The sequence below is a fragment of the Cololabis saira genome, chromosome 9, assembly GCF_033807715.1.
Source record: "Cololabis saira isolate AMF1-May2022 chromosome 9, fColSai1.1, whole genome shotgun sequence".
NCBI classification, from domain to species: domain Eukaryota; kingdom Metazoa; phylum Chordata; class Actinopteri; order Beloniformes; family Belonidae; genus Cololabis; species Cololabis saira.
In genome coordinates this window covers 37,642,606-37,667,288 of record NC_084595.1, presented here as the reverse complement: position 1 = coordinate 37,667,288, position 24,683 = coordinate 37,642,606, and the positions used below count along the sequence as shown (strand labels likewise).

General features: G+C 40.8%; 1 protein-coding gene across 5 annotated transcripts in view; it reads left to right on the top strand.

The window, feature by feature from the left end:
• LOC133450680 (rho guanine nucleotide exchange factor 28-like) overlaps positions 1-24,683 on the top strand; it is a 58,285-nt gene that overhangs the window by 7,800 nt on the left and 25,802 nt on the right. For 3 of the 5 annotated variants that reach the window (XM_061729488.1, XM_061729489.1, XM_061729490.1), the window contains exons 5-11: positions 1,485-1,594; positions 2,369-2,552; positions 8,605-8,788; positions 9,532-9,733; positions 10,343-10,418; positions 12,493-12,536; positions 12,981-13,074. In XM_061729488.1, the coding sequence (XP_061585472.1) occupies positions 1,485-1,594; positions 2,369-2,552; positions 8,605-8,788; positions 9,532-9,733; positions 10,343-10,418; positions 12,493-12,536; positions 12,981-13,074 (894 nt within the window). Of the gene's footprint in view, positions 1-1,484; positions 1,595-2,368; positions 2,553-8,604; positions 8,789-9,531; positions 9,734-10,342; positions 10,419-12,492; positions 12,537-12,980; positions 13,075-16,032; positions 16,293-24,683 lie in introns of those variants that run through there. The other 2 variants (XM_061729492.1, XM_061729491.1) reach the window with 1 other exon arrangement.

Below are 24,683 nucleotides of genomic sequence, written 5' to 3'. Positions count from 1 at the left end.
CACATCCAGAGTATACAGGACTGTCAGAAAATTAGAATATTGTGATAAAGTTCTTTATTTTCTGTAATGCAATTTAAAAAAAAAAAAAAAAAAAAATATGTCATACATTCTGGATTCATTACAAATGAACTGAAATATTGCAAGCCTTTTATTATTTTAATATTGCTGATTATGGTTTACAGTTTAAGATTTAGATTCTCAGAATATTCTAATTTTTTGAGATAGGATATTTGAGTTTTCTTAAGCTGTAAGCCATGATCAGCAATATTAAAATAATAAAAGGCTTGCAATATTTCAGTTGATTTGTAATGAATCCAGAATGTATGACATTTTTGTTTTTGTAATTGCATTACAGAAAATCAAAATATTCTAATTTTCTGAGACAGTCCTGTATGCCGTTTTTTTTCTTTGTTTTAAATAAATACCAAGTCAAAATGTTTCTGCATTTTGACTTGGTGTTTAAAAGAAAAACAAAACAGAAAAACCATGGTGCAGCATATCATGTATATCATGTGTTGTTTTTGTAATACGACCTAGTCAGGACCATATTTCTTTTTTAATAAGAACTGAAAACGGATGTGCTTTATTTTCCACATGACTGGACATGCACTGTCTATGATTTGAGGTCTTGAGAGGCGGTGAATTTTATCAGCTTCCTGTCGGAAGGAAAACAATTCCCGTGAAAAAATATGTCATTATTACTGAGCGTCTGTGCAACTTTGACTTCTCCAGACTTTACATGCATTGATGTTTTGTTCCTATCATTTTCCTCACTGAGAATTGAACTGCTCAAGCTTTTTTTCTTCCCCTCTGGCTGAAAAGTACCACCGCTGTCTCTATAAAGACCTTTTAAGGGAGGCAGTGTCCACAAGATCTCTCATGGCGATTGTCGTACAAATTATGCAGGACAGAAAAGGGACACCTGTTTCTATTAAGAGAAAGACAAGAGAAGAGAATAAAGAGGATCATAAAAGAACAGACTGAATTAGGTTTCCTAATGTTATCAAAGGTGGCAGTGGATTCTGTATTATGGATGAAGAAAAGAGAATAAAGGTCAAAAACAAAACTTTGAGATGGAAGACACAGCAAAACTAAGTGTAATTTCCTGGAGGTTTTTTAAAACCCTTTTTAATAAAATCCTGGACATCCTTCACAATGTTGCTTTTCAAATCCACGTTAAAACATTCACAAACCAAATAACACCCTTTTGTTCAAACTTTTGTTGCTTTGCACTGCTCTACGTGGACATAAAGCTCTGCGACACGCTGACACACTTTATTAAACACTATATTCGAGGTGTTTATAAGTCCTTTGTGTCCAGTTGTAAATCTTTTTATCTTTCTTAGACCATAAACAATTTTCATTGTCTATGAAATGATTGGACTCAGGAAGCTATAACTTTGAGATGCTAAATAACTGGGCGAGGGAATGCTTTAGGAACATCAGCCCAGGTATGATGTCCGTATTTTCTTGTTCCTGTCCAGGACATAATCTTGCCGAGGTGGTGTGTGTCCAGGCCTACCTGTGCTCTGAAACCACGCCGCTCACATTTGTGGGCAGGGCTTCGTTGGAGTATGTGCAGGACGATGCTCAGGTAAGCACCATAAACATATGGAATCCTTTGATATTTCATCTACGCTAGTGTACCCTTGTTCAAAAAAATCCTACACATTTGAACATACAAATCCATTGTTTATAAAATCCCATATTATACATTTTTATGATTTGGTTTATTATAAAATAATGTATAAAGTTAGGTTAAAGTTACTTCCTGTCTGTGTACAACAGTTTTTCTCAGTATATGAGTCAAAATATAATCTGCATGATGTTTGTAAATTTGTGATACAAAAAGCTAGAAAAGAGACTAAAAGGAGACGTATATCTGTTGTGGGAGTTAAATTATGGAATGACGCTAACCTAGATTTAAAAATGTGCAGCTCATTTTCAGTTTACAAAAAAAAGATTTGTAGAGCAATCTTTCAAAGCTACAAAGGTTAGTATTTATTTGTTTTTGTTTGCTGCTGCAGTCACTGTTTTTCGATAATGTTTGTGTTCAATGTTTGTAGAGTGATGTGACTGAATAAAGATTTTCAATCAAAAATCAATCAATCAAAATGACACCGCTGAAAATTGTGTGTGTTTGTTATGGATAAACTAATCGTGTAAGTAAGTTAGTAGACTTTCACTCATTAAATTACATAATTAAAGAAAATTGTCCAAATAATTTAAATTTAAATGTGATTCTTTGTAGCTTTAGGAAGTTGTTGTTTGTTTTATGTTTTTTTTAAAGCACCAGTTGTAGGATAACCTTTTTATGGCCCTCAGTTTATTACTGATCCGCTCTTATTCATGCTTGATTTCTTCTCAGGATCTAGCAGAGCACCTTGTAATCCACGGACATTGTCTGAGCGCCGCAGATCACAGGGAGCTGAGCAGCGTGTTCGGCCTGGGCCAGGACAGCTCTCGCTGGGCTATGGATCGCAGGGTGGCTTTGGCCATGGCCAACCTAGATTTCCCCCCAAACTGGAATGTCCTGGGGTGTCACGCTGATGGTGAGAGCAATGTCTTATGTTGGTGACTGAGCAATGCCGTTGCAGATATGGATTTTGATCTGAGTATAAAAACATTTAAAATACATTTAACTGCAAATGCTGATTAACCAGCTGACGTTTTAAAAGTGTGAGGCGGGAGTCCCGCGAACCCTCGAACAGCTGAGGAAATATTACGTTAGTCACTTAAACTTCCAACTTCCAGTGTTTGTTTGTGTTATGGCTGAAAAGCTCAGATACATTAGACCTCAGGTAACTGGACCGTTTTCACCCAAGTTAGAAGCTAAAGAACATTTTAGGATAATCCTGTCTGTCCTGAGGTATGTGGTCAAGCTTTGCTCAAAGTTTATATGGGATGAAATTATTGTATTATATAAGTTATGTAATAGACATCCAGGACTTTACCAAATGTTAGAAGATAAAGTGAATAGTGTCTTTTTTTTATTTTTTAGTGTTTTTGGCTTTGAAAACTCTATCGATATAACAAAAACGAGAACTCTTCAGACTAAACTCTGAGATAAAAAGGAATATTCAAAAGTAAAGAAGTAAGAAAATCTTGATTGAAGAATAATAGAAGCGAAGAAGGATTTTCAGCGTATCCGCTCAAGAAGAACCAGCTAAACAGCCGCTTGTGAGCAGACTTGCGTCTGCCAGGCCGGCTCTCATCACCTCATGTGCTGAAAACCTGAAAGCAGACTTATGCAAGGAGGTGAACTCTTCAACTCCGCTAGCCACCACATTATCCCCTGCCATCATTCCATTTTCTGTACTCAAAGGACTGAAATCGGAAGTGAACATAGTCACATGTGCCTTCTGTCAAATTCATCAACGCCAATTAAGCAGAATGTAATGTGGTTAATAGAGCCTTTCCATCGGGAAGCAACTCCAGGCAGAGCACAATAAATCTGAAGGGAAGTGTGTTTGTGTGTGTTTGTTGGAGCGTGGGGTTTCTGTCTGCGCGGGCCATAATGTTTACTAGATGCCACCATCTGTTTGTATGATCTGAGTGTTTGTGTACGTCCACCTACATAAATGACAAACTAGATTTAGCACTAATATTGTTATGGCAGTCTGTTTCATAGCAGTGTCTCTCCCTCTCTCAGTGTCTGCAGTTAAACGGACAACAATGCTTATGACATCACTTTAGTGCTCTGTACACTTCAGTTATCAAGATCCAACTTTTCTGTAATAGATTTTTAGAGGATCGGGGGGAGAAATGAAGTACAGTTTTAAAAAAGTGCAATTCAAAAAAGCAATAAAATCCTGACACACAGGTGTAAAAGTGCTGCCTTGCAAAGTGCAGTTGAACGAGGTCTACACATTGAAGTCTGCCAAGCACTTAGAGTGCTTGGAAAAGTAGAACCTGGGTTTTTTGATGACTTTTACAAGATAAAATACACATATGTTAAAAGCTACTTCTTCCCAAAAATGTATAAATGTCTTGTGAATGTTTCTAAATGTCACTTCTACCTTACAGTTTGTGTGCTCACACATAAAAACAAAGGGCACAGTCATATTCAATTCAATTCAATTCACACTTTATTAGAGACACATCTCGAGGAGAGGTCCGTAGTACCATAAAAAAAATTATACATATAACATACATGATATAAAAGACAACAACCTACGATATAAAAGACAACAACAACCACAATACAGAAGACTTAAAAAAAAACAGTGACGCAAAAAGAAAACAGTGTCAAACATCATAGTTATGTTTTAAATAATATCAACATCCATCCTGATTTGCCTTCGTGTCACAAAAAAACCTTCATGTTATCCTCTTCAAAATCTTCACGGAGTCCAGGTTCAGGCTTGTGGTTGTACACCTGTAGTGTCTGTGGGAAACTGAATGTTTACTTCCCAGGTCTGAATACGTGCCACCACACATTTGTATTGTTATTCTCGGTAGTGTGACCCAATCTGCAGTGAAGTAGTGCACATTAAACTAACCTCCACGATAAACGCTTAACGCCTGCATTGTAGCTTTTTACTTTATCAAGCTTTCACAAAACATTTGTTGTGTTTTTCTCACTATCTCATTCAGTGATTCTTATTATAAATAAACGGGCTCTATGCAATACTTACTGGTTATTTCTAGTAATTGGACCTATTGTAACTGAATCTTAGATGGATTTGGCATTTTAAATTGATTGCATGTGCAAGTGTGAGCTTGTGTGGTTGTTTTGTTTCTGTGTTAACCCTGTGATGGGTTGAGGACTCGTCCGTATCAAGCACCTTGCCCTTTGTCAGTAGAGATAGCCCTCCTGCCCCCCAGTGTTCCTAAACAGAATAAAACAGGTATGGAGCACGGATAGACGATACTAATCGTAAAGGAAAATTTGGTTGTTGCCGAACGTTTCATCGACTAAAACAGGAACAGTCATTGTAGAGATTCATTCTGTGGAGTTATTGGAGTGGACAGAAATGACTTCCAGAGTGGTCCTTTATTGGAGCAGAGCTAAAGACTGTTGTTTTATTGAGATGTTGTGGAGAGGGAGTGCATTGTTCCCGGTGATGCTGTGAGCTTTAGCTGCAGTAGGAGCTACAGAGCAGGCCCTGAGAGAGATCCGGTCTTTTCCAACAGTATGCTCATTTTCTTTAAATCACAGGTTTAGAGGTTTCTGTCCCTTCAGATGATTGAAAACGAATGTGTACTCCCCAGCATATACTTACAGAGGATATGCAACTTCTTGGTGCACACACTGAAGGACCTAAGCTTTCTCAAGAAGTCTCCTCTTTTTCATTGACAGCCTCAGTGTTTCCAGCATAGTCCGTAGTTCAGGTTCAGATATCGACCAATCTGATGAAGGGGCGGGGCTAATTTGCACCAATTATGTTCAAGCACTCAAAACTGAGTCAGATGAAACCACCCACGAGTCTTTATGTCAAATCATTCAAAAGTTATTGCAGAAAGTAGGAACTATCAGATATGGACCAATCAGATGAAGTGGGGGCGCGCTTTTTGGCGTCTATCGTCGCCACGGTAACGCTTTTGACTGAGAAAAGTAATGTGCATCGTTGCAGGATCGAGACACACATTTTGATGTATAACACACTTGGGTGCACGTTACGGTTCGGGCCGTATTAACGGCCGAAGAAATGGTATAAATTGCACCAAAATTACACGATTCATTCAAAATGGCCGACTTCCTTTTATTTAAGTTGCGACATGATACAGGTGCATTCCGATTTTCATGCATGTACGTCAAACCGTATTGTGGGGCTTGAGGCACAAAGTTTTCTAGGTGGTGCTGTTGAGCCATTAGGCCACACCCATTAATGCAAACCATTAAATATCAAATTTTTTGCCAGGCCTGGCTTGCGTGCAAAATTTGGTGACTTTTGGGGCACGTTTAGGGGGGAAAAAAGGCCCTCATTTCGTCGGAAAAATTAAAAAAAGAAAAAGAAAAACGACGAGAACATCTCCTACAGAAACAACAGGGCCTTCGCACTGTAAGTGCTCGGGCCCTAATAATGCATTCTATTTGTAAGGCACTCTTCATCCGAAAATCTCAGAGTGCCACAGAGCCAGTACACAGATAAACTAACAATAATAAGTCATAAAACTCAACTCAAAAACACCTCTGTGAATAAAAAGGTTTTTAGGCCAGTCTTAAAAGAGTCCTGTGTCCGTGCCGCCCTTAGATGATCAAGGAGACTGTTCCGTAAGCGGGCGCTACTGAGCAAAAGGCCCGGTCACCCATGGTGCCGAGCTTGGTGTTGGGAACCCTGAGGAGCGAGCGGTTTGTAGAGCAACCAACTATCTGTTGTCCTCAACCTCATCCCAGGATAAGAAATACTGTTTGCTTTATTTATGGTCTTTGTTATGTTCAAGATGAGGTGACTGTTCTCACGCCTAGCCACGAAACAGTCGACCTGTTCCCTGTCCTCAGCATCCTGTCCGCAGCCGACAAACTCTATCTGTGGAGTCAGCTGACTGCGCCTGCTTTATGGCAGAAATCCACTGATACAGGCTGAAGAGAAACAGTGCTCTTGTGCAGCTTACCACCTTTTAGACACGCAGCCCTAAGTCTCCAAAAACTGTGGAATGTCTTTTAGGTAGTCAATAATCCATGCAATTGTAAAGGCATGCACATGTGTTTCCTGGGGTTTTATACGTAGCATTGCAGCCTGAATTGCATTAAAAGCACTGGAGGTAATAAAACATGATCCGCATGTTGCTGCCTGCTTTGTCCAGATGAGCGTGAGCTCACTGAAGCAGGCATAAGATAGCAAGTTCACCTCCAACCCCAAAATGATAAGGAAATTGCAAGGATCCTGGGAGGTGCTTGTTTGCTTACTCAGGTGGTTAACAGTCTCTTCTAGACTTCATGATTCCCCACGTCAGAGTAGCTGGCTTATCATCACTGAAGGCACATGAATGAGATTTGTTTTAGGTATAAGAACACTGCAGAACACTGGAGCCATCTCCCGACTCGGACAGAAGTTGAGGAGATGCTGTGGAGTTGAGGATAGCTGGTCCGTGCAGTTCTTCAGGATCCAAGGGGCTGACAGCATCTGGCTCTGCAGTCGTGTTCTGGTTCAGTCTCACCGGGAGATGATTGCAAAGCTATCTTTAAGGTCTTAAGGTCCAGGACTGAAGTACAAGGTGACAGGGGAGGTGTGAGGTCTGTTTGTTTGGGTACAGGTTTCTTCATTTTAACTTTGAAAAACCAACTATTTAGCTAATTTGCTCTGCAGATTTTTATCAACCTCATCCTTCTTCTTCTTGACACCTGTGAACTTTTTCATCTCTGAGCACACATTGCCTGACTGACCTCAAAGGACCTCTGCAGAGTTTCTTCAACTTCTCTTTATCACCTCCTGGAGCCTTTCCTTGCTATCCAGGTGAAAGGCAGCTGTACGCCCTGGACAAGTTGCCCCTCCGCCACAGGGACACATAGCCTATAGACAAACAACTGCACGCACGCACACACACGCACACACACTCACCTCTCAAGACAATTCTCAAGTGCCCTAAAATCTGTGGCTTCTTTTTTAGGGGTAGTGGTAGTGAGGGAGGGCTAGCGGTAGAAAGTAGGGGGTGTATTGGTATTGGCCCTCAGTTAAATGTTTCTGACTGTGGGGGGAACTTGGAGGAAACCCATTCCACCAGACCTTGCAAAGTCTGCACAGAGAACCCCCTGCTGGGAGTCAAACCATGAACCTTCTTGCTGTAAAGGCAAGAAGTGGTTAGCACAGTGAGGTAACAGTGCTAACCACCAAGCCGCAGTACTGCTGTGGGCCGTGTTACATTTCCAAATCATATTTACAGTGTTGGCGTTTGCTATGCTGGTGTGATGCAGCCATAGCTCCTGCTGGTCGGCGATTGCCAAACACAGATATCAGAACCAGTCACCAATGTTTTAAACAGCTTTTTTTGCTTTAAAGTTGGTCAGTTGTTCAGATGGATTCAGTTCTGGTCAATAACCAGAGGTGGATAGAGTAGCCAAAAATTGTACCCAAGTAAAAGTACTGTTACTTCAGAATAATATCACTCAAGTAGAAGTAAAAAGTAGGCATCCAAATAATTACTTGAGTAAAAGTAAAAAAGTACTTGGTGAAAAAACTACTCAAGTATTGAGTAACTGTTGAGTAACGTCTGATTTATTTTTTTAACACAACCATTCAAACAGACAAAAGTACAAAATAGTCATCTTCAGGCAAATTAAATCAATAGAATAAAATAAATTAAAATTAATAAAAAAATAAAAAATAGCTTAAATTAAAATAATCTTAAAGTACATTCAAGTACTTTAATAAATAAATAAAATAATAACAGAATAAAAAAATAAATTAAGCACAAGTAGCACAAAATTTCAAGCCTTTCGTACTTTTCTTTTTTTAAACAGGCAGAACTAGAACAAGCCCATGAACTCATAGAAACTCATAGAAACTTTGAGTCTGTGTAAATGTGATTGACGCGTACGCGGAGGGGATAAAAGCAAAATGCAGTCTTATTTTCCCATATTCATAACTTTACTCGATTTAAGTCTTCCAGTAGCTGTTATATATATATATATATATATATAATTTTCTGTCTCATCACCAGAACACAGTCCCAGAGAATCTCCCCTCCACCTGGCCGTGCGCTGGGGACTGTGTCGGCTTGCGGAGCTGTTGCTTTGTCAGCCAGGGGGCTTGATGGCTGCTAATCTGCCCAACGAAGAAGGAGTCACACCACTGCAGCTGGCAGAGACCGCAGACAACACCGAGCTCCTGGAGCTGCTCTCAAAGTAAGATGTGAAGCCCTTTCAAGGTTCTTCGAGGAGAGACGGCGGCAAATGAATCACAGTTTTGCCAAAGCAATCAGTGCAGGGCTTTCTCTTATGTACCATTTCTGTATGGACGTATGTATCTTTCTGTGTAGCTCAACTTCACCTTTCAGATGGACGGTCCAACATTAACAGGGACCTATTATGAAAAACACATTTTTTTTCTTGCTTTAACATATATAAATTGGTCTCCCCTCAGCCTGCCAACTCAGAGAAGGAGGAAATCAACCAAATTCTGCAGTGTCTGTACAGCCGCCCGGATGAGCCGTCCAGTGTCATGTCATGTGACGAGCCGTTCAGATTCTGCTCCTGTTGTGTTGTGTCGTGTCGTGACGTCACGACAGGAGCGATGCGTCAAACCACGCCCGCAACTAACTCCGCCGGCCGGAGCTTCCGACATTTTTTCGTAGCGGTGTATCGTGTCATTCGCGTCATCGCGTCAGGCAGCCAATCAGCACAGAGCCTCATTATCATAGCCCCGCCCACTCAGAATCCCATAGAGATGGAGGTTAGAAACGGGGAAGATAAAGACATGGCTTAGAGACTGAATTTCTAATTTATTTAGCAAAAACAATCAAAAGCTTGTTTTTAAGACATTCAAGGCCTGTTTAAAATAGGTATTAGATGCCATAATAGGTCCCCTTTAAGATCTGTAACTGGATAGTTTTTGTGATTCCACCGACACCAATCATTTCCCGTTGCAGCCCTCCCAACCCCCTCGCCACCCCCCCGGCAGGTCTGTCCCAGGTGTGGGCAGACCGGTCCCGCCTGCTGAGGTTCTGTCACGACACGGGGAACCTGACTCTGACCGTCCGACAGAACTCCAGGTGGAGCTCGGAGGAGAGCCGGTATGCTGACATCTTTTTTCTCAGAGCGAGAATCCGAGATGAGGACTTCCTTAAAGAGGTGAAAGCAACTTTATTTATGTGACACGTTTCAAACAAAGGCATCAGAACATAAGAAACAATAAATAGTAAAAGAAGGACTAAAAATCATTAAAAGAAAAGAAAACTAGCCCAAAAAATACAAGATTTGAATAGCATGAATAAAATGAATTAAGACAAAGAAAAGGAAAAATACAAAGATTAGAAGCTTGTTTTAACAAACAACAGTACAGTAAAAGGTGCGTGAGGAAATCTAATTAAAGGCACAGTAAATCAGGACAGTTTTCAGATTAGTGTCTGGAGTTGGTGGGAGTTTAATATCAGCAGAAAGTTTATTTAATTTGTGTGCAGCATACAAAACAAACCCATTTTTACCCTGTTTGGTTCTTACTCAAGGTCCTACAAGCTGACTCTCCTCTTAAGATGGTTTTATATTTAACAGAAATGTATTGTGGCCTTTTATTGGTAATGTCACTAAATGATAACATGGACAAAACTTACAAACTGTATAATAGAGTGTAATAGAGTGAACATGCCAAAGACCACATATTCCACGTTTAAGCCCAGTCCGTTTGAGGTTTCAGTGTGAGGTTGCTGCATCTTTACGTAACAATCACTTTTCCTTTTGCAGATCAAAGCACTCAGAAGAGAACGGGTGGAGACTCTCTTAGGGAATGAAGAGCTGGTGGAGGATCCTGCACACAGCGGTACAACACACTTCCTAAAATATCTTATGAGATGTTGAGAAAGCATGGTTAAGCTAAAACAGCCATAAGAACCATTTTCTGTGGCAGTGGGTCGTTAGGTCTCAGGCAGCTGTTGATAGATTTAGACCGCCCTCCACTGGACTGTAGAGGTACTGCAAGAAAAAAAAAAAGAATTCATAACCTCATCAGAAAATTAAGTCTCTGTAAATGTATTGTTATGTTTACACCTTAAATAATAAATAATATATATATATATATATATATATATATATATATATATATATATATACCGTATATATTTTTTTTTTAACTTTAATTTATTTTATATTTCACCTTTTTCAACTAGTAATGGTCACTTAAAAAAATACAAATACAAATCAAAAATAATCTAAAAAATTAAAACTACTCCTGTTTAATGCTTAGCAGTTTTTTTTAAAACATGCTCCTCCTCCTGCAAAGAGAATTTTATTAGCTAACATATTCAGTGTTAAATTACACATGATATTGGTTTCGCAGATATTTTGGTCATAAACCAAAGTTTGGACAACTGAAAAATGTTACCTGAAATGCTATAAAGGGTGTCAGGAAACACAAATTAAATCTGGGGCATTCAGACATATCATTTAGATTTTTGAGCTGATCCCTTAAACAGCTGTTAATGGTATTTTAGAGTATAAATGAACAATATGACCTACGATGCTCAAGAAACAGTCCGGGGAGTCTTGTGATTTGGCATCTGGGCATAAGAAATGCCTCCAGGGAATTTAATAGCGGACATATTTCATGGACAGGCCAAGAAATAAACCAAGAGTCACACTGTTGGCATGATTTCAAATATACAAGTCAGCCAGTTAGGATTGGAAGTATCCCATCCCTCTTGCTCTCATTAGAGGTATACTTGAGCCTGCATCAGTGGAGATATTACCAGATGTCTCATAGACATAATAATTACCATACTTTTTGTTTTTGTTCCAGTTGTGAGCCAATGCTTCCCCAAATTACATTTCCTGCATTTGATTTTTACATTTTCTTCCATCAAAAGTCAGTCAGTCAGTCAGTCAGTCAATCAATCAACAATCAGCCAACCAGTCAGTCAACCAATCAATCAATCAATCAGTTAAGCTTGATTTATATAGCACTTTTCATACAACTTATGCGACACAAAGTGCTTTACATAAATAAAGAGTACAACTAAAATAAAAAAACTCTCCCAGTTTCGACCACATGTCAATAATATTAAAAATACAGCAATAATGGAGGAAACACTATCTTCAGTCTTTTGAGAAAACACTAAAGAAAATGTGAGTGAATAATTAAATAGATAGCAGGTACATATATATATAGGTATATATATATATATATATATATATATATATAAATGAAAAAAGGCATTGAAAATAAATATATAAATAAACAAAATAATGAAAGTTAAAACGACATGTATAGTATATGGATACATTTGTGGATACATTTATGCACACATACATATACATGTATACGAGTAAATCTAATCACAATAAAACTGTAAAATGTGGTTAAATTCTAAATTAGGAATCTTAAAATCCTAATTAAATGCTAAATAAAAAGATGAGGCTTGCGTTGCCTTTTAAAAGCATCCGGACTTCCAGGTGTTCTCAGGTCCTCTGGTGGATCGTTCCACAAACGTGGGCCTTAACGGTGGACGGAGGCTTCACCCTATATTTGTGTTCTTACTCTAGGAACTAAAAGACCTGAGAGTCCAACGAGGGTCATGAAATGTAAGCAAATCTGACAGATGAGAAGGAAAAACTCTATTAAGAGTTATATAAATTAGTAAAAGGATCTTAAATCAGTCCTGAAGGAAACAGGTAGCCAGTGCAGAGACTTTAAATTGGTGTAATATGCCCTCGCTTCACGCTTTAGTCAGCAAACGAGCTGCCAAAGTTTGAAGTAACTGCCAGTAACTAGTACACTATACCATGCTCTTTGATCTGGGATGAACATGGTTGTTAAATGGAATAAAGGGAGATGGTGAAGTATGGAAGTTTAATGTCTCCAGAGTGGCTGCGTCTGAACATGTCTTCTCCTCTTCCAGCGCCGTACTCTGACATAAACGGAGAAAAGGCTGCAGAAGAAAATGTGAGTATTTGATGCAGGATAAAAGTGAATTAGAAAATGTCCAGCGCATATTTTGTTCACGGTTTAAATTCTTCTGTAAGTGAGAGTTTAAACTCTTGGCGAGGCTCTGCATCAGCTCATGGCAGGAACAAGGCGCTGAGAGCATCTCAATGCTCTGCATTGTGTCCTTCTTATTGTGAAGGTGTTGGAGTTGGCACCTTGCTCACACGCCGTGTGAGTCACACTCGTCAATAGCTGACTTTGTTACTGGTTTCATGTTTTGACAGGTGTGGCACATGATTCTGGTCCTCCAATGGGATGTGTTTTACTTGATACAGATGGTTGACTAATTAATGTGCCTTGCACACCTCTGCACTCAGCAAACATTTATGTTTTTGTACGCAGTTCCACTTGTCTCTTCCAGGTTTCTCGAAGCATCTCACAGTATTTGTTGTTACGCAAAAGGTTCCAGGTTTCTTCACTGAGGACCATGAGGAGCCGCTGATGTTTTGCCTGAATGAAGAGGATGAAGTGGACGACCCATCGCAGTCTGACTCTGGTAAACAGTTTAAGATTTCTTTGAGACATGGTTTTAATTTTAGAACTCGCCGTACCTCGGCGATGGATCATGCTTCGTCAGGCTGAGACGGATGATTGTTGTTTTAGTTGGTATCTTATTCAACTACCTTCTAATCATTACATGAGGAAATGTTTCCTCTCCTGAAGAAAACTTGGAACTTAACGGTAATCCTTTCCCGTCTGACGGTAGGATCACATTTCAGCCCCCCCCCGACTTGTCTGTAGAGTTTTTGAGAGTCTTGTCACTGTTTGTTCACAGTTACTGTGCTACTAGAGAGGAATCTTTTCCTGTGAGGTGGCAGAGAGCTGTCCTGCGTCCCCTCGTTTCTGCCTGCAATGACAGCAGATCAGGAATTGGAAAAGACTGGCTTATAACCAGCAGGTTGACGGTATCTTCACGCTGGTCAGCTTCTGGATGCTAAAGTGAAGGATTTGAGAGTGGGAACATCCTGTGGGTTAATAATTGGCTTGTATTACAGCGAGGAGACTGATGCCCTGGTGTAAGAATGCTGTGGTTACAAGTTGAGGCTTGAGGCTTTATAATGCTTGGCGCTGGACATCTTTAATCTCAACGTCTTGCGGCTAGCGTACGTTTCCATTCTAAACGGTGTAGACATTTATGCTCTGAGTGTGTGTATTTGTGAGTGCGTGTGTATTTTTCTGGGTAGTCTTTAATGACCGCCTCCCTCTGACCTCAGTCAACCCCTTCACATGTCTTTAGCGGCTCAGATGAAATAATACATTGGTCGGTGAAGTATATGAATGAAAACGCAAAGCCAGACTGGAAATGACTCAGGTTTTCATGCACAGATAAAAATAAGAAGGACATTTGACCCCGGAGGACTTTCAGTCCTTCGTCGGACATTCCAGACCTGTCGGGCATCGGGAATGAGCGACGGACTTTTACATAGTTAACGTGGAAAAGCTTACATTGTGAGTCCACCTGTTTGTTAAGCGTCTGTTTAAGTCGAGCTCCTGCGTCATCAGATAGACAGATAGAACTTGTGTAGCCGGGATCTCGGCAGCGGATGTGGAATTTTGAAGATACTTGTCATGTTCCCCCTTGTCTTCTTGATGTCATCCTTCCTCCCTGCAGCTCAAGTTACTCTAACTTTATTTACAAGGCTATAACTATATATAGTTGTATATTGTGGCTATTTGAAGGAGTTACGACAGAGCATTATTATTTTTTATCTGCCTAAAAGAACTGCAGCATCTTTCCTTGTGTTTTTTTATTTTTTTATTTTTTATCTTCCTTTCACCACATCTCTGGCCTCCTAGTGCCCCCAGTATTTAAATACTCCACCCAAAACACACAGTAACTCCCAAGTACCTACACATGCACTCAGCCTTGCACATCCATGCCTCCCATCCCGTCCTCCCAGGTCAGCGCTTGAAAGTGTAGTGAACGGGCTACTTCATGCTGGAGAGCTCTGCTCTCCGCGGCCGATGAAAAGAAGGAGGTTATTGTGCGCGTGAATGCATGGTGTGTGTATATGTGTTCATTTTTGCCTTTGAGAAGAAGAATGCAGATGGGAAGGGCACTTTAAAAGGGGCAAGGAGTATAGGGAAGTGAAAAAAAAATGGGTGTTTGTGGCTGAATGGGGGTTGCCAGGGCTTTGCTGAATGCAGTTTTCCAGTAGCTTGTTGAGATCCCCAGGGAGAGGAGAGTGGAGGAGTGTTAAAACGGTGTGTGTGTGTGTGTGTCTGTGCAATGGAAGGAAAAGAATCGGGCAAGAAAAAGGGATTTATGATATGGATAGTTTGGCAAGTTGACAAAAGACGATAAGTGCAATGCCAGGAGCGCCAAAAAGAGCCCCCAACCCCAGCTGAGGGATCTAATTGGAGAACGGAAAAACGGATTAAACCTCACTCAGACCCCACAAAAGCAGCATTAATGTTCACTAGTACAGTGCCAGCCCCCTCCACCACCTCCCCCCATACACACACACACTGAAACTTTTTTCTATAGTCACAGTGAGACTCTTTCTCTCTCCTCAGCACATATTCTCCACACAAAAACCCATCTTATCCCATTTTCTCTCTCTTTTTCCTAATTTATGTACATTTATAAACCCATGTTTGGCCTCTGTCCACGGTGCCATTATCTGATTTGTCTCTTTACCACCTCATTTACTAAATTGTACTTGTGTCCCTCGCTGCTGCTGCAAACGGAGCACTGTATTCCTTGGAAGTTGGCAAGAGGGTGAAAAGAAACAACATGTGAAGAAGAAAACAGCAGCAGCCCTCACTGCTGTCTCCATGGTGAGGTTGCTGACCTGGCAGTCTGCCCCGCCTCTCTCCCCCCTCAGCTTTGGCTTTGACATGCTAAAATATAGAGAACAAGAGTATCGACTGATTGAGAACGCTCCTCATGTGTGGCATTAGGCACATTCGGGCTCGGTTTGCTTGCACTTTGAAGTGTCGGAGGGCGCAGCTCCACAATCTGGCAAGTCCGAGAGACAGTTATGAATGTGGTGGGTGAATGTCTGGGACTCACCTCCGCTGAGCTGTCTGCCTTTTTGTTTGTCTTCACTGCAGGTTCTGAAGTCGCTCCTATATTTGACTTTGTCCCGCTCTGCTTCTCTCCTTCCTTCAGTCACTCTTTCCGGCCATCAATACCCTCCTCCCCCCTCGCTCCTGTCAGCATGTGTTGATATCTCTCCTGCTCACTCAGGGCTGAGTGTGGTAGATGAGTGACTGAGGGAGACGGAGAGCGACTCCAAAGAGCCAGAAGTTGGCGCAGATTTGAGAAAGAGCTGTCAGAGACGCGCCGGGGAGGGAGGGAGGGAGGGGGGGGAGAAAGCGCTGGCGAGCAGAGGCAAAAAAGACGGGGTTCAGCCTCGGTTCTGTGGGGCGGTCGAGGAGGGGGGACGGCGAGGATTTTTAGGGGGAGGGGTGACTGAGGGAGACAGAGGGGGAACATGCTGGCTCACTCTTGAAGTGTCAGAGTTTTACAGCACAGAGCTCTGGAAAAACGGAGCGTGAGCTCTACAGCTAATCTGGAGCCTGCTCAAAATCTGTGGGAATGGATGTAATTTGAGGCACTGCTCGTGTATTTATTGCACACTTTGTGCTACTTGGATGAAGATTTTCTGTCCCCTCTAAAAATCATGGACTCTGACTCAGACTCTCCTTTCAACTACTCCTGGCCTTCGTTTCCCAGGATGAGGATGCGGAGAAAAACGGGAAAAAAAGGTAACGGAATAGCAGTAGATGTGAAATCCATTTTTTTTTTTAATGTTTGACATCAACAGTCCTGTGAGCTGCCCTCGTTGACATTCTCGCATTTCACCTCGCGGACCGACCTTTCCGTTTGAAATGTTTGTATCTGACATGTCTGCTCACATCTGCTGCAAATGTTGACAGTAATTAGATGCATCTGGATTATCTTGGAGAGAAGCTGGAGCTACTCTGTGTTGGAGATGGTAAATGCAAGAATAAACTTCAAATTGCCCTCTTGGTAGACAACTTTCATGATTCACCATGGAACAATAAAAGTTAAAATTGGACTGTTTCCATTATGCGTTATTATTCACAGACCTCCATTGCAGCAGCGGGTGAGTCAGGGTTAGATAGCTGAATCCTTGCCAGTGATGTAACTTGATATCTGACAGTATGTTGGGGAATGTCAGATGTCCACTCGAGACCGATTGAATGGTTGGGGACTTTCATCATCTTCACGCTGCACGGTTGTGTGCATGAAAAAGCCCGGCGCAGACGTTTTACACTGCTGTAACTGTTCGGGTCTAGTTCAAAAGTTGATGATATGCGTCTTCACGTACCTGCAAGGTCCACTAGATGAGTCTAAGCGAGGCTGAGATCCAGTTGTGAATTATAAGCATCTGAACCAAAATCGAGTAAGTACTAGAGCTTCGGCTTGGCATGCATGCCTGTTGCTTCATTTTTAGTCATGGGAGATCTAACGGCAGTCACCGAAAATAGCTCAAAACAAAACCATAGTGGTTGAAAAGGTTATTGCTTGTGTATGGGAAGGAGAGACGGAGAGGAAGATTGTGTTACTGCCATGGCTGTGTCATGGCTGCACTCCAGTGGATCTTTCTTCATCTCTGACCGTAAAAAACTATGCACGTTATTGCTTTACAATTTTGACTGACGTCGATAAATATTATACTCCGCCTGTCTTCCCTCCTTCATCGAATGGCAGAAACTGCAGGTTTTAGAAGTGACCAAATCCTCCACACGTGAACGCAGACGTTTTCGACGCATGTGCAAAGGGAAATGTGACTTCAGGTGTGCACAGCTGCTAGTTAGTTTCCTTCACTTTCAGATCGTTGCTCGGCCTGTCTTGACTTTTTCACCGATCTGGTCGGCTGATCGACGGATTAAAATGTAAACACAGTGGGTGTGTGATTCCTGGACGGGGATGTTTGACTGCAGGTGTCGTGACCTCCAGAGGTTTTGTGGTTCGTGCTGAACGGTTGTGCGTTAACAATTCAAATGGTCTGAGAACTGATGTTGAATAATTACTTCTCTTATTTTATATGGCAACAAAAACCCTCTGTTATTTGACTTTGGAACTAATTTCTTTCAGGTTACTTCAAAGTGGCAGTTGTTTAGTTTGGTGGTTAAAAAGCAACTTACATCATAAGATGGGGGGGTTCAGCACGAACAAATAGTTCTTTTATACTCATAATAAACCAGACCAGGTGTTTATACAATTAATAATTGTGTTTATCTTGAATTTTTGGTTTTGCCATGCAGGCTCTGACGGGAATGAATCTTGAGAAAGACCCCTTGTAACAGAGCTGCCTTCCCTTGCTCTCCATCCTGCCTTCCTTGATCTTTTTTCCTCCAGGGGGTGTGCAGGAGTTGAAGGGTCACTCTGTGTGTTAAACTGCTCTGGTCTGGAAACCTGGCCCTGACTGCTGCCTTTGTCTGAGTCTCTGCAGAGCTCCCGTTCTCCTTCTTTCACGCCGCTGCCACTCCTGACGCCGCTGCCGCCTTCGGGTCGACTGTCAATCAGGGACACGCTCTGAATATCACATCTCTCTAAATGTATATCTTTCTGTGAGCAGGAATCCAATATAAGTAGCGCTACGCACCGTGACTTGTGTGTCAAAGCGTTCTGGCAGCCTGCAAACGTCTTCAAGCCAATTCATGAGCAGTAGTGGAGCACATTAATGAAAAATCGTTCACTTTGTGGTACAAGCGCCAAATTTGGTACACAAGTGCTTTTGGACCTACTATCTCATAAAAGTACGTTGCCCACTTGAACAAACAAAGTGGCCACCATTTTTCAAGATGGCCGCCATTCGAAGTGGTTTGAAACAGTGTTTGAACTATATTTTGATTGAACAGTCCTATTCTGATGGTTTATACATTGAAATATGTGTTTTTGCACATGAGAAATACAACTCTGCATTTAGAAAATCAAAATTATTGAATATTATGATACAAAAATGCGAATTAAATGAAAAAAACACTCACAAACAAAGACATTAGTTTCACTTAAAGCTTTTGGACCTGTAAGCTACTTGTAGGGGAGGCCACGTAGAGGCTGTCTTTGTCTCCCCCATTTTTTTAATTTTTTTTTTGTATAGGCTATTTTTTTTTTTTTTTTTAATTTTTAGATAACTGTATAAAAACACAGAAAAGGTGTCAAAGCATAGGCTGCATGTTTCACGATCCAGAACTTCAATCAACATAACTTAAAAAATAATAATACAAATATCCAACTCAAACATTCAACTTAAACTTGGTTGTTCTCTTTTCTTAGCCCTCACATGCACAGGCACACAACTGTGTGCACTACAGGCCAAAGCGATAGCATTTGCATCGTCCTTGGCATTCAGTCTTGCAGCCACATTTTGTCAACTGCTCACAAGTCTGAGCAATGGGTGGAAGGGTTGTCCAGAGAACTTGCCATATCTGACCATCTTTTTGCCACCCCCAGTTGGCAGGACTTTCAGTTTGCATTTTTCACACTGTTGCTTGGCCCATATGCAGGCAGCTTGGAAAGCAGACCGTTTCACATGCTGAACGAGGGATGCGCTTGTTGGTGGAATGGCATCATAAGACCTTTGCTTCCGAGCAAACAAGTCCAGTCTTGCCTCATCAACCTTGCATGTAGTACTTTGCTTGTCATACATGGTGATGACAAACTTCTCAAGGATGTTGAGGTCTGCATCTTCTATGATAGGTGGGTATTGGCTGAGCTTTTTGAAGACAGGACTAACTTCAGGGCAAACCTCCCATGCTTGCCATGCACTTTTCTTGCTTTTACCACGGAAAGCTGACACAACATCGCAGCCAGTGGATTTCTCTGGGCCAAGATTCACCACCATATCATGAATTGGCAACCACCTAATGGACTGACCCTGGCCAAATTCTATCCAGATCTTTTCCAAGCCTGCATCCTGAAGAGTCGCAAAAACATTGACTGCAACCACAAGAATATCTGCAGCGAGAACATGCTGTATAGCAGCCAAATGATCAAATAAATGATATTCATGATGATCGTTTTATTTGTGCGTAATGCATAAAGCATATACAGGAACACACTTGTTATTCCTTATTTTTCTTTTTTTTCCCCTTTGCTGTCACCAATGAATGCTAAACAAAATAAATCTAAAGTATAAAATAGATCAAAATGTGTGCGGGGTGCATTGTTTTAATATCTCATTGCTTGGTGTGATATTGATTTGCCTGACGCGGCTGGATCTGTGAGTCTTTGTTCACTAAGATGGTTGTAAAGACTGGGTCAGCAGCATCTTTCATTTCCTTCTTAATGAAAGATATTCTTAAGCTAAGAGCGACTCTGGGAAATGCGATTTTCTTTCAGAGGCTCCTTAAGAAGGTTTGAAAGAAGTCTTTCGCTGTTAAGAACTACTTAACTGATCTGGGAAACCGGGCCTTTATCTGTTGCTTGGCTGCATGAAGAGCATGTGTGAAGATTCTGGAGTCAGCTTCTTTGTGGTTGCAAGGACTTAAACCTTCAAGGCTGATGGGTTTGTTTGAAAGAGCCTGCTCTCCTTTGGTCACAACTACGACATTGTCAGGACACAAGGTCACTATCTTCTCTGCTAGGAACCTAAAGAGTTCAGTCTTGTTTTCATTGTCTCGCAAGAAGTTTTTCCAGTTGGGCGGTAGTTTGGTTTTGTCGGTCACTCTACGTCGACCTCCCTTACCTCTGTTTGACCGTGTTTCAGCCTTCAGGCTTGAAGTCCAGTAGACATCAAAAATTATGTCTGTACGCTCATACTTTGATGAGTATGCCTGGATCTTTGGAACTACATCTTGGACAGCATATTCCTCAAAGGTCTTTGATGTCTTTGGAGACAATGAATACACAAGAGAGGAACCATCAATGATAATAGCACCACATTCTGGTTGTTTGTCAGGAGGAGAAATGGTAGCTTCCAAAATGTTTGCAAGCTGAGACTTCTGGCCGTAGTAGTTTCCCTGTGTCGCACAGTGCTGCAGGGAAAGACTGATTCTCATGCTTAAAGAACTCAAGCAGGTCACACTCTCGTGATTGGCAGGATATAAAGAGCTGTGAGAACAGGCGACAGTCATCTTTGAGTACCTGCTTCTTCATGTCACTGCAAGCTGAAGCTGAAGCTGCTTCTTGGCGAAAGAAGTCAACTTTGTTCTTTTTAATCGGCCTATAGAAGGAAGTCTCATCACTCCATGCTGAGTCTCACAGCAGTGATGTGACCAGTGTGCCCTGGTTGTGCTTTGACATCACTCTTATAAAAAATTACTAACCAATAAATGTTGACCACAGAATTTTAATGAATTATCATTTATATTGCTAAATTAGTACTTTTATTTCAGTAAAGAACGCTTGTGTTGCTGTATGTGTGTGTGTGTGCGTGTGGTATGTGTGTGGTGAGTGACAGTCAAAAGTTTGGACACATTTTCACAAATGATTCACACAAAAAACACATCCCTCAGAATTCTGCAGATTTTCACTTAAGATCATTGCAGAAAACTGAAGAAAAAACGCGAAAACGCTACTTTTTAGTCATTTAATAGCCATTATCTTGAAAATTGGTGGCCATATTGGAATTCAATTGACACCATCGAGTTATTCCAGTCATAATACATTCATTTTGATGCTTGGATCATTAACATTCTTCTGTTAATTCAAGTTCTACCTCGAAAACCTTTTTTTGGCGTTTGACGAGGCGGCCATCTTGAAAACTGGCGGCCCTCTTGGATTTTCAGCTGGGCAACGTACTTTTATTAGAAGGTATGTCCTGGACATCATTTGTACCAAATTTGGTGCTTGTACCATGAAGTGAACGATTCGGCTCAAAAATGGACTTAAGCAGCCCCACTACAGCTCTTGTTAGGACTTGTTAGGATGTGAACTCAGAGCTTGGCCGTTATTCTCCTTGTTAACTAATGCTAAACACAGATCACCGGGCCTGACAGTAATGTTCACAGAGGCGGTCTTTATGGGTCAGAGGTGTGTGAATAACTGAGCCCACAGCGGCCAGCTGTGGCTTTGGACCCAGCCCAAGGACCTGAACTATTAGACCAGTCTGTCAAGTCCGCGACGTAGTTTATACGTTTATATGACACGGGATCTGCTTTCAAACAGCAGTCTGAGCCTCGTCCAGGCTCTAGCTTTGTGAAAGTATTATGAATGTGGGAGTCAGAGGGAAGCGAGGTCACGTGGAACCGAGAGGACACCAGCATTTCTGACAACAGAAGAAGCGGCTGTAACATTTTTCTGATTTAGTGGTTTTTTAGAGCTGAGGGGGACGACAAATGAGAAATCTCCGTGCACGCTCTGTTAGTTCAGCTGCAGTTAATTTGTTTAGGTTTTACCTGGATGTGACGGAAATCATCTGGTGTCCTCATCAGAGTCGTCCTGACTCTCTGTTGCCTCTCAGATTTATGGGAATTGCTGCCCACAGGAAGCGCAGCCAATTGTTGCTCTGATTTATTCTCTATTGCGACGACTAGACGTCTCTTCTTCTCCTGCTCTGCAGTGCCGGCTGCATCAAAATGACAGATAAACTGCAGATTTGTTTTAAACGCAGACTGTAGAGTTTCATTTTAGTTAACATTTGAAGATTTAATTTGGAAGCCGCAGGGCCAAAAATAAACTTTTGTTATGTAATTGAATTCAATTCATTTCAGTTGTTCAATCTGTTAATGTCATTTCAAATTTAAGATGTGGATAATTACAACAAAAGTGATCTCAGGCCATTTTAAAGGGAAAATAAACAATACGAGCCCAATTTAATCAAAATACAATCAAATGATGCTCCTATTAAATATAATTCGCCGTAAACTATTTGTAATTCATTTCGATTCTTTATCATTTGGCCCATCTGAAACCATTTCTTACAAAGAGCACCCCAGCAGAGGAAACTGATGAATTGCATCACTTCAATTTGGTGTTTATTAACTCTTTTTTTCCTCTTGTTTTATATAGAGTGCATATATTTATGAGATAAGAAAGCTGCATGAGTGTTTGTGTGATTTGGTAAATGACACATTTTATTTTAAAGCTCTTTGTAGAAGCTGGAAAAGGTTGAAAGTGCACTATGTGTGTGCAGAGCATTTATCTCTTCTTTTTTTTCCGTTAAGCTTTAGGGCGCAGCTGCTATGTTATCTGCTACTGCTCAAGCAGCGCACCTAGTAGATTTTTACTGCAGGTGCTGTTTCAGATTCCAATATTTTGGCCTGATTGCAGAAGACTTGCTGTCCATCTCTGATTTTATTTTTTTAAATGAACACCTGCGAGGAAGCTTTTATTGCATTTTTGGTGACACAAGGAGTCATCTATAAGTAAAGTAATGTAGTTACATCATAATAATTTTTATTAGAATATAAATTAACTAAAATTACTTCTAATTTTTATTATTAGTAGTATTATTGTTAAATCTTTTGTGGAATAATGCAAGGTATAAGCTTCCAAATACAAATGATTAGGCTCCTGAATACGATGATATTTGGTGTTACTTTTACCATTAAATGATACAACATATGCATGGGTGTCCTTCTCAGACCTGCAGTGTAGTTTGTTGGCGTTTCTTTGGTATTTTCAAGACTATTTATGACCAGCATCGACAGTTTCAGATGAAAGATACATAAATAATAATAACTAACCTATATTCATCCCACAAGTAGTTGCACTAGGAGCAACGGGCTGCCGTTTGTCCAGCGCTCTGGGGAGCAGTCAGCACCAGGGGACTTGAACCTGGTCCTCCAGACCCAAGCCCACCTCTGTAGCCACCTATGCTGGATGAAAATGGTGATGCGGGTGGAACCTTTGAAAAAAAACAGTGTCTTCTTTCTCAAAAGAGGGGGGTGGTCGGAGAGGCCGTTGCTGTGGATCGGCTGCCACGTTTCCGTCAGTCTGCCCCAGGGCAGCTGTGGCTACATATGTAGTCTACCATCACCAAGTATGAATGAGGAGTGAATGAATAATGTGAGCATTGTGAGCGCTTTGAGTGTCCAAGAAAAGCCAGATATAAATCCAATCCATTATTAAGTGTAGCTCTCGATAGTTATGAACTTTAGTATTGAGCATCAGACAGCTAAGAGACCAGCGAGGCTGATTTGATGGCAGACACTTCAGGAGAGTTGACAAGATGCAAGAAAAAGAGCAAATGGTGAGGGCCAATGTAAAGCACATGCGAAGTATGATGAAGAAACTGGCAGCAAACAATGTTGTAACTCATTACACGACCTGACCTGAAACTAGCAAACTCAATAAAAGCATACAAGATATTATTCAAAGCAAAGGTAATTGACACTTATATAGGAGCACAATAAGCAAACAAAGAAGAATGCAGACATGCATGAGATAAAATGACAACTTAAATTGGTTTTGTCGGTTTCCTTAGCATCTTTTCACTTTCTGTTTTCAGAGCTATTATTATTATTATTATTATCATTATTATTATCATTATTATTACAATTATTACAGTTATTAAAGCTATTATTATTATTACTATTATTATTATCATCATCATCATTATTGTTATTATTATTATTATTATTACTATTATTATTATTATTTTGTGTAGACTTATGATACTTCATTTGTTCTTTTTGTATATTCTATTATGTTAAAAGGTGGGAAAGATAAGCTTTATGCTTCAAGCCCAGACCTTTTCGGTCAAAATAATCACAATGTTGACCAGGGAAAAACCTGTGTTATCTTGTTTGTTGATTTTTATGTTTGTGATTGACTGAAATAAATATTAACTAACTAACTAATTAACTAACTATATGATAGGAGGAATCTAAAAATACCTATAATTTGCAGGAGTTTGGATCCGATAAGCTTATACAGTACTTAACTGTAACCGTCCCCTCAAAGGCTTATTGTTGTGCACCCAGTGAATGGTAACATATAACTTTTCTGTTTATATACATATGTTTTTTTTAACTCCAGAAATACTCGTTAAGAAAGTATGTTGTGTAGAAGGTGGGTTTTGTACAGAGCAACTGCCCCGGGGGGGGAGGCGTGTGTGTGTTTTGAGAACAGGAGTGTTTTCTCCCGTGGAGGAGGAAAACCAGGCTACTGCTCACAGAGCTCCACTGTGTTGAGAGGGTTCCTGTGAACGCTGCTGTGAGCTCACCAGCAGCTATTTCCAC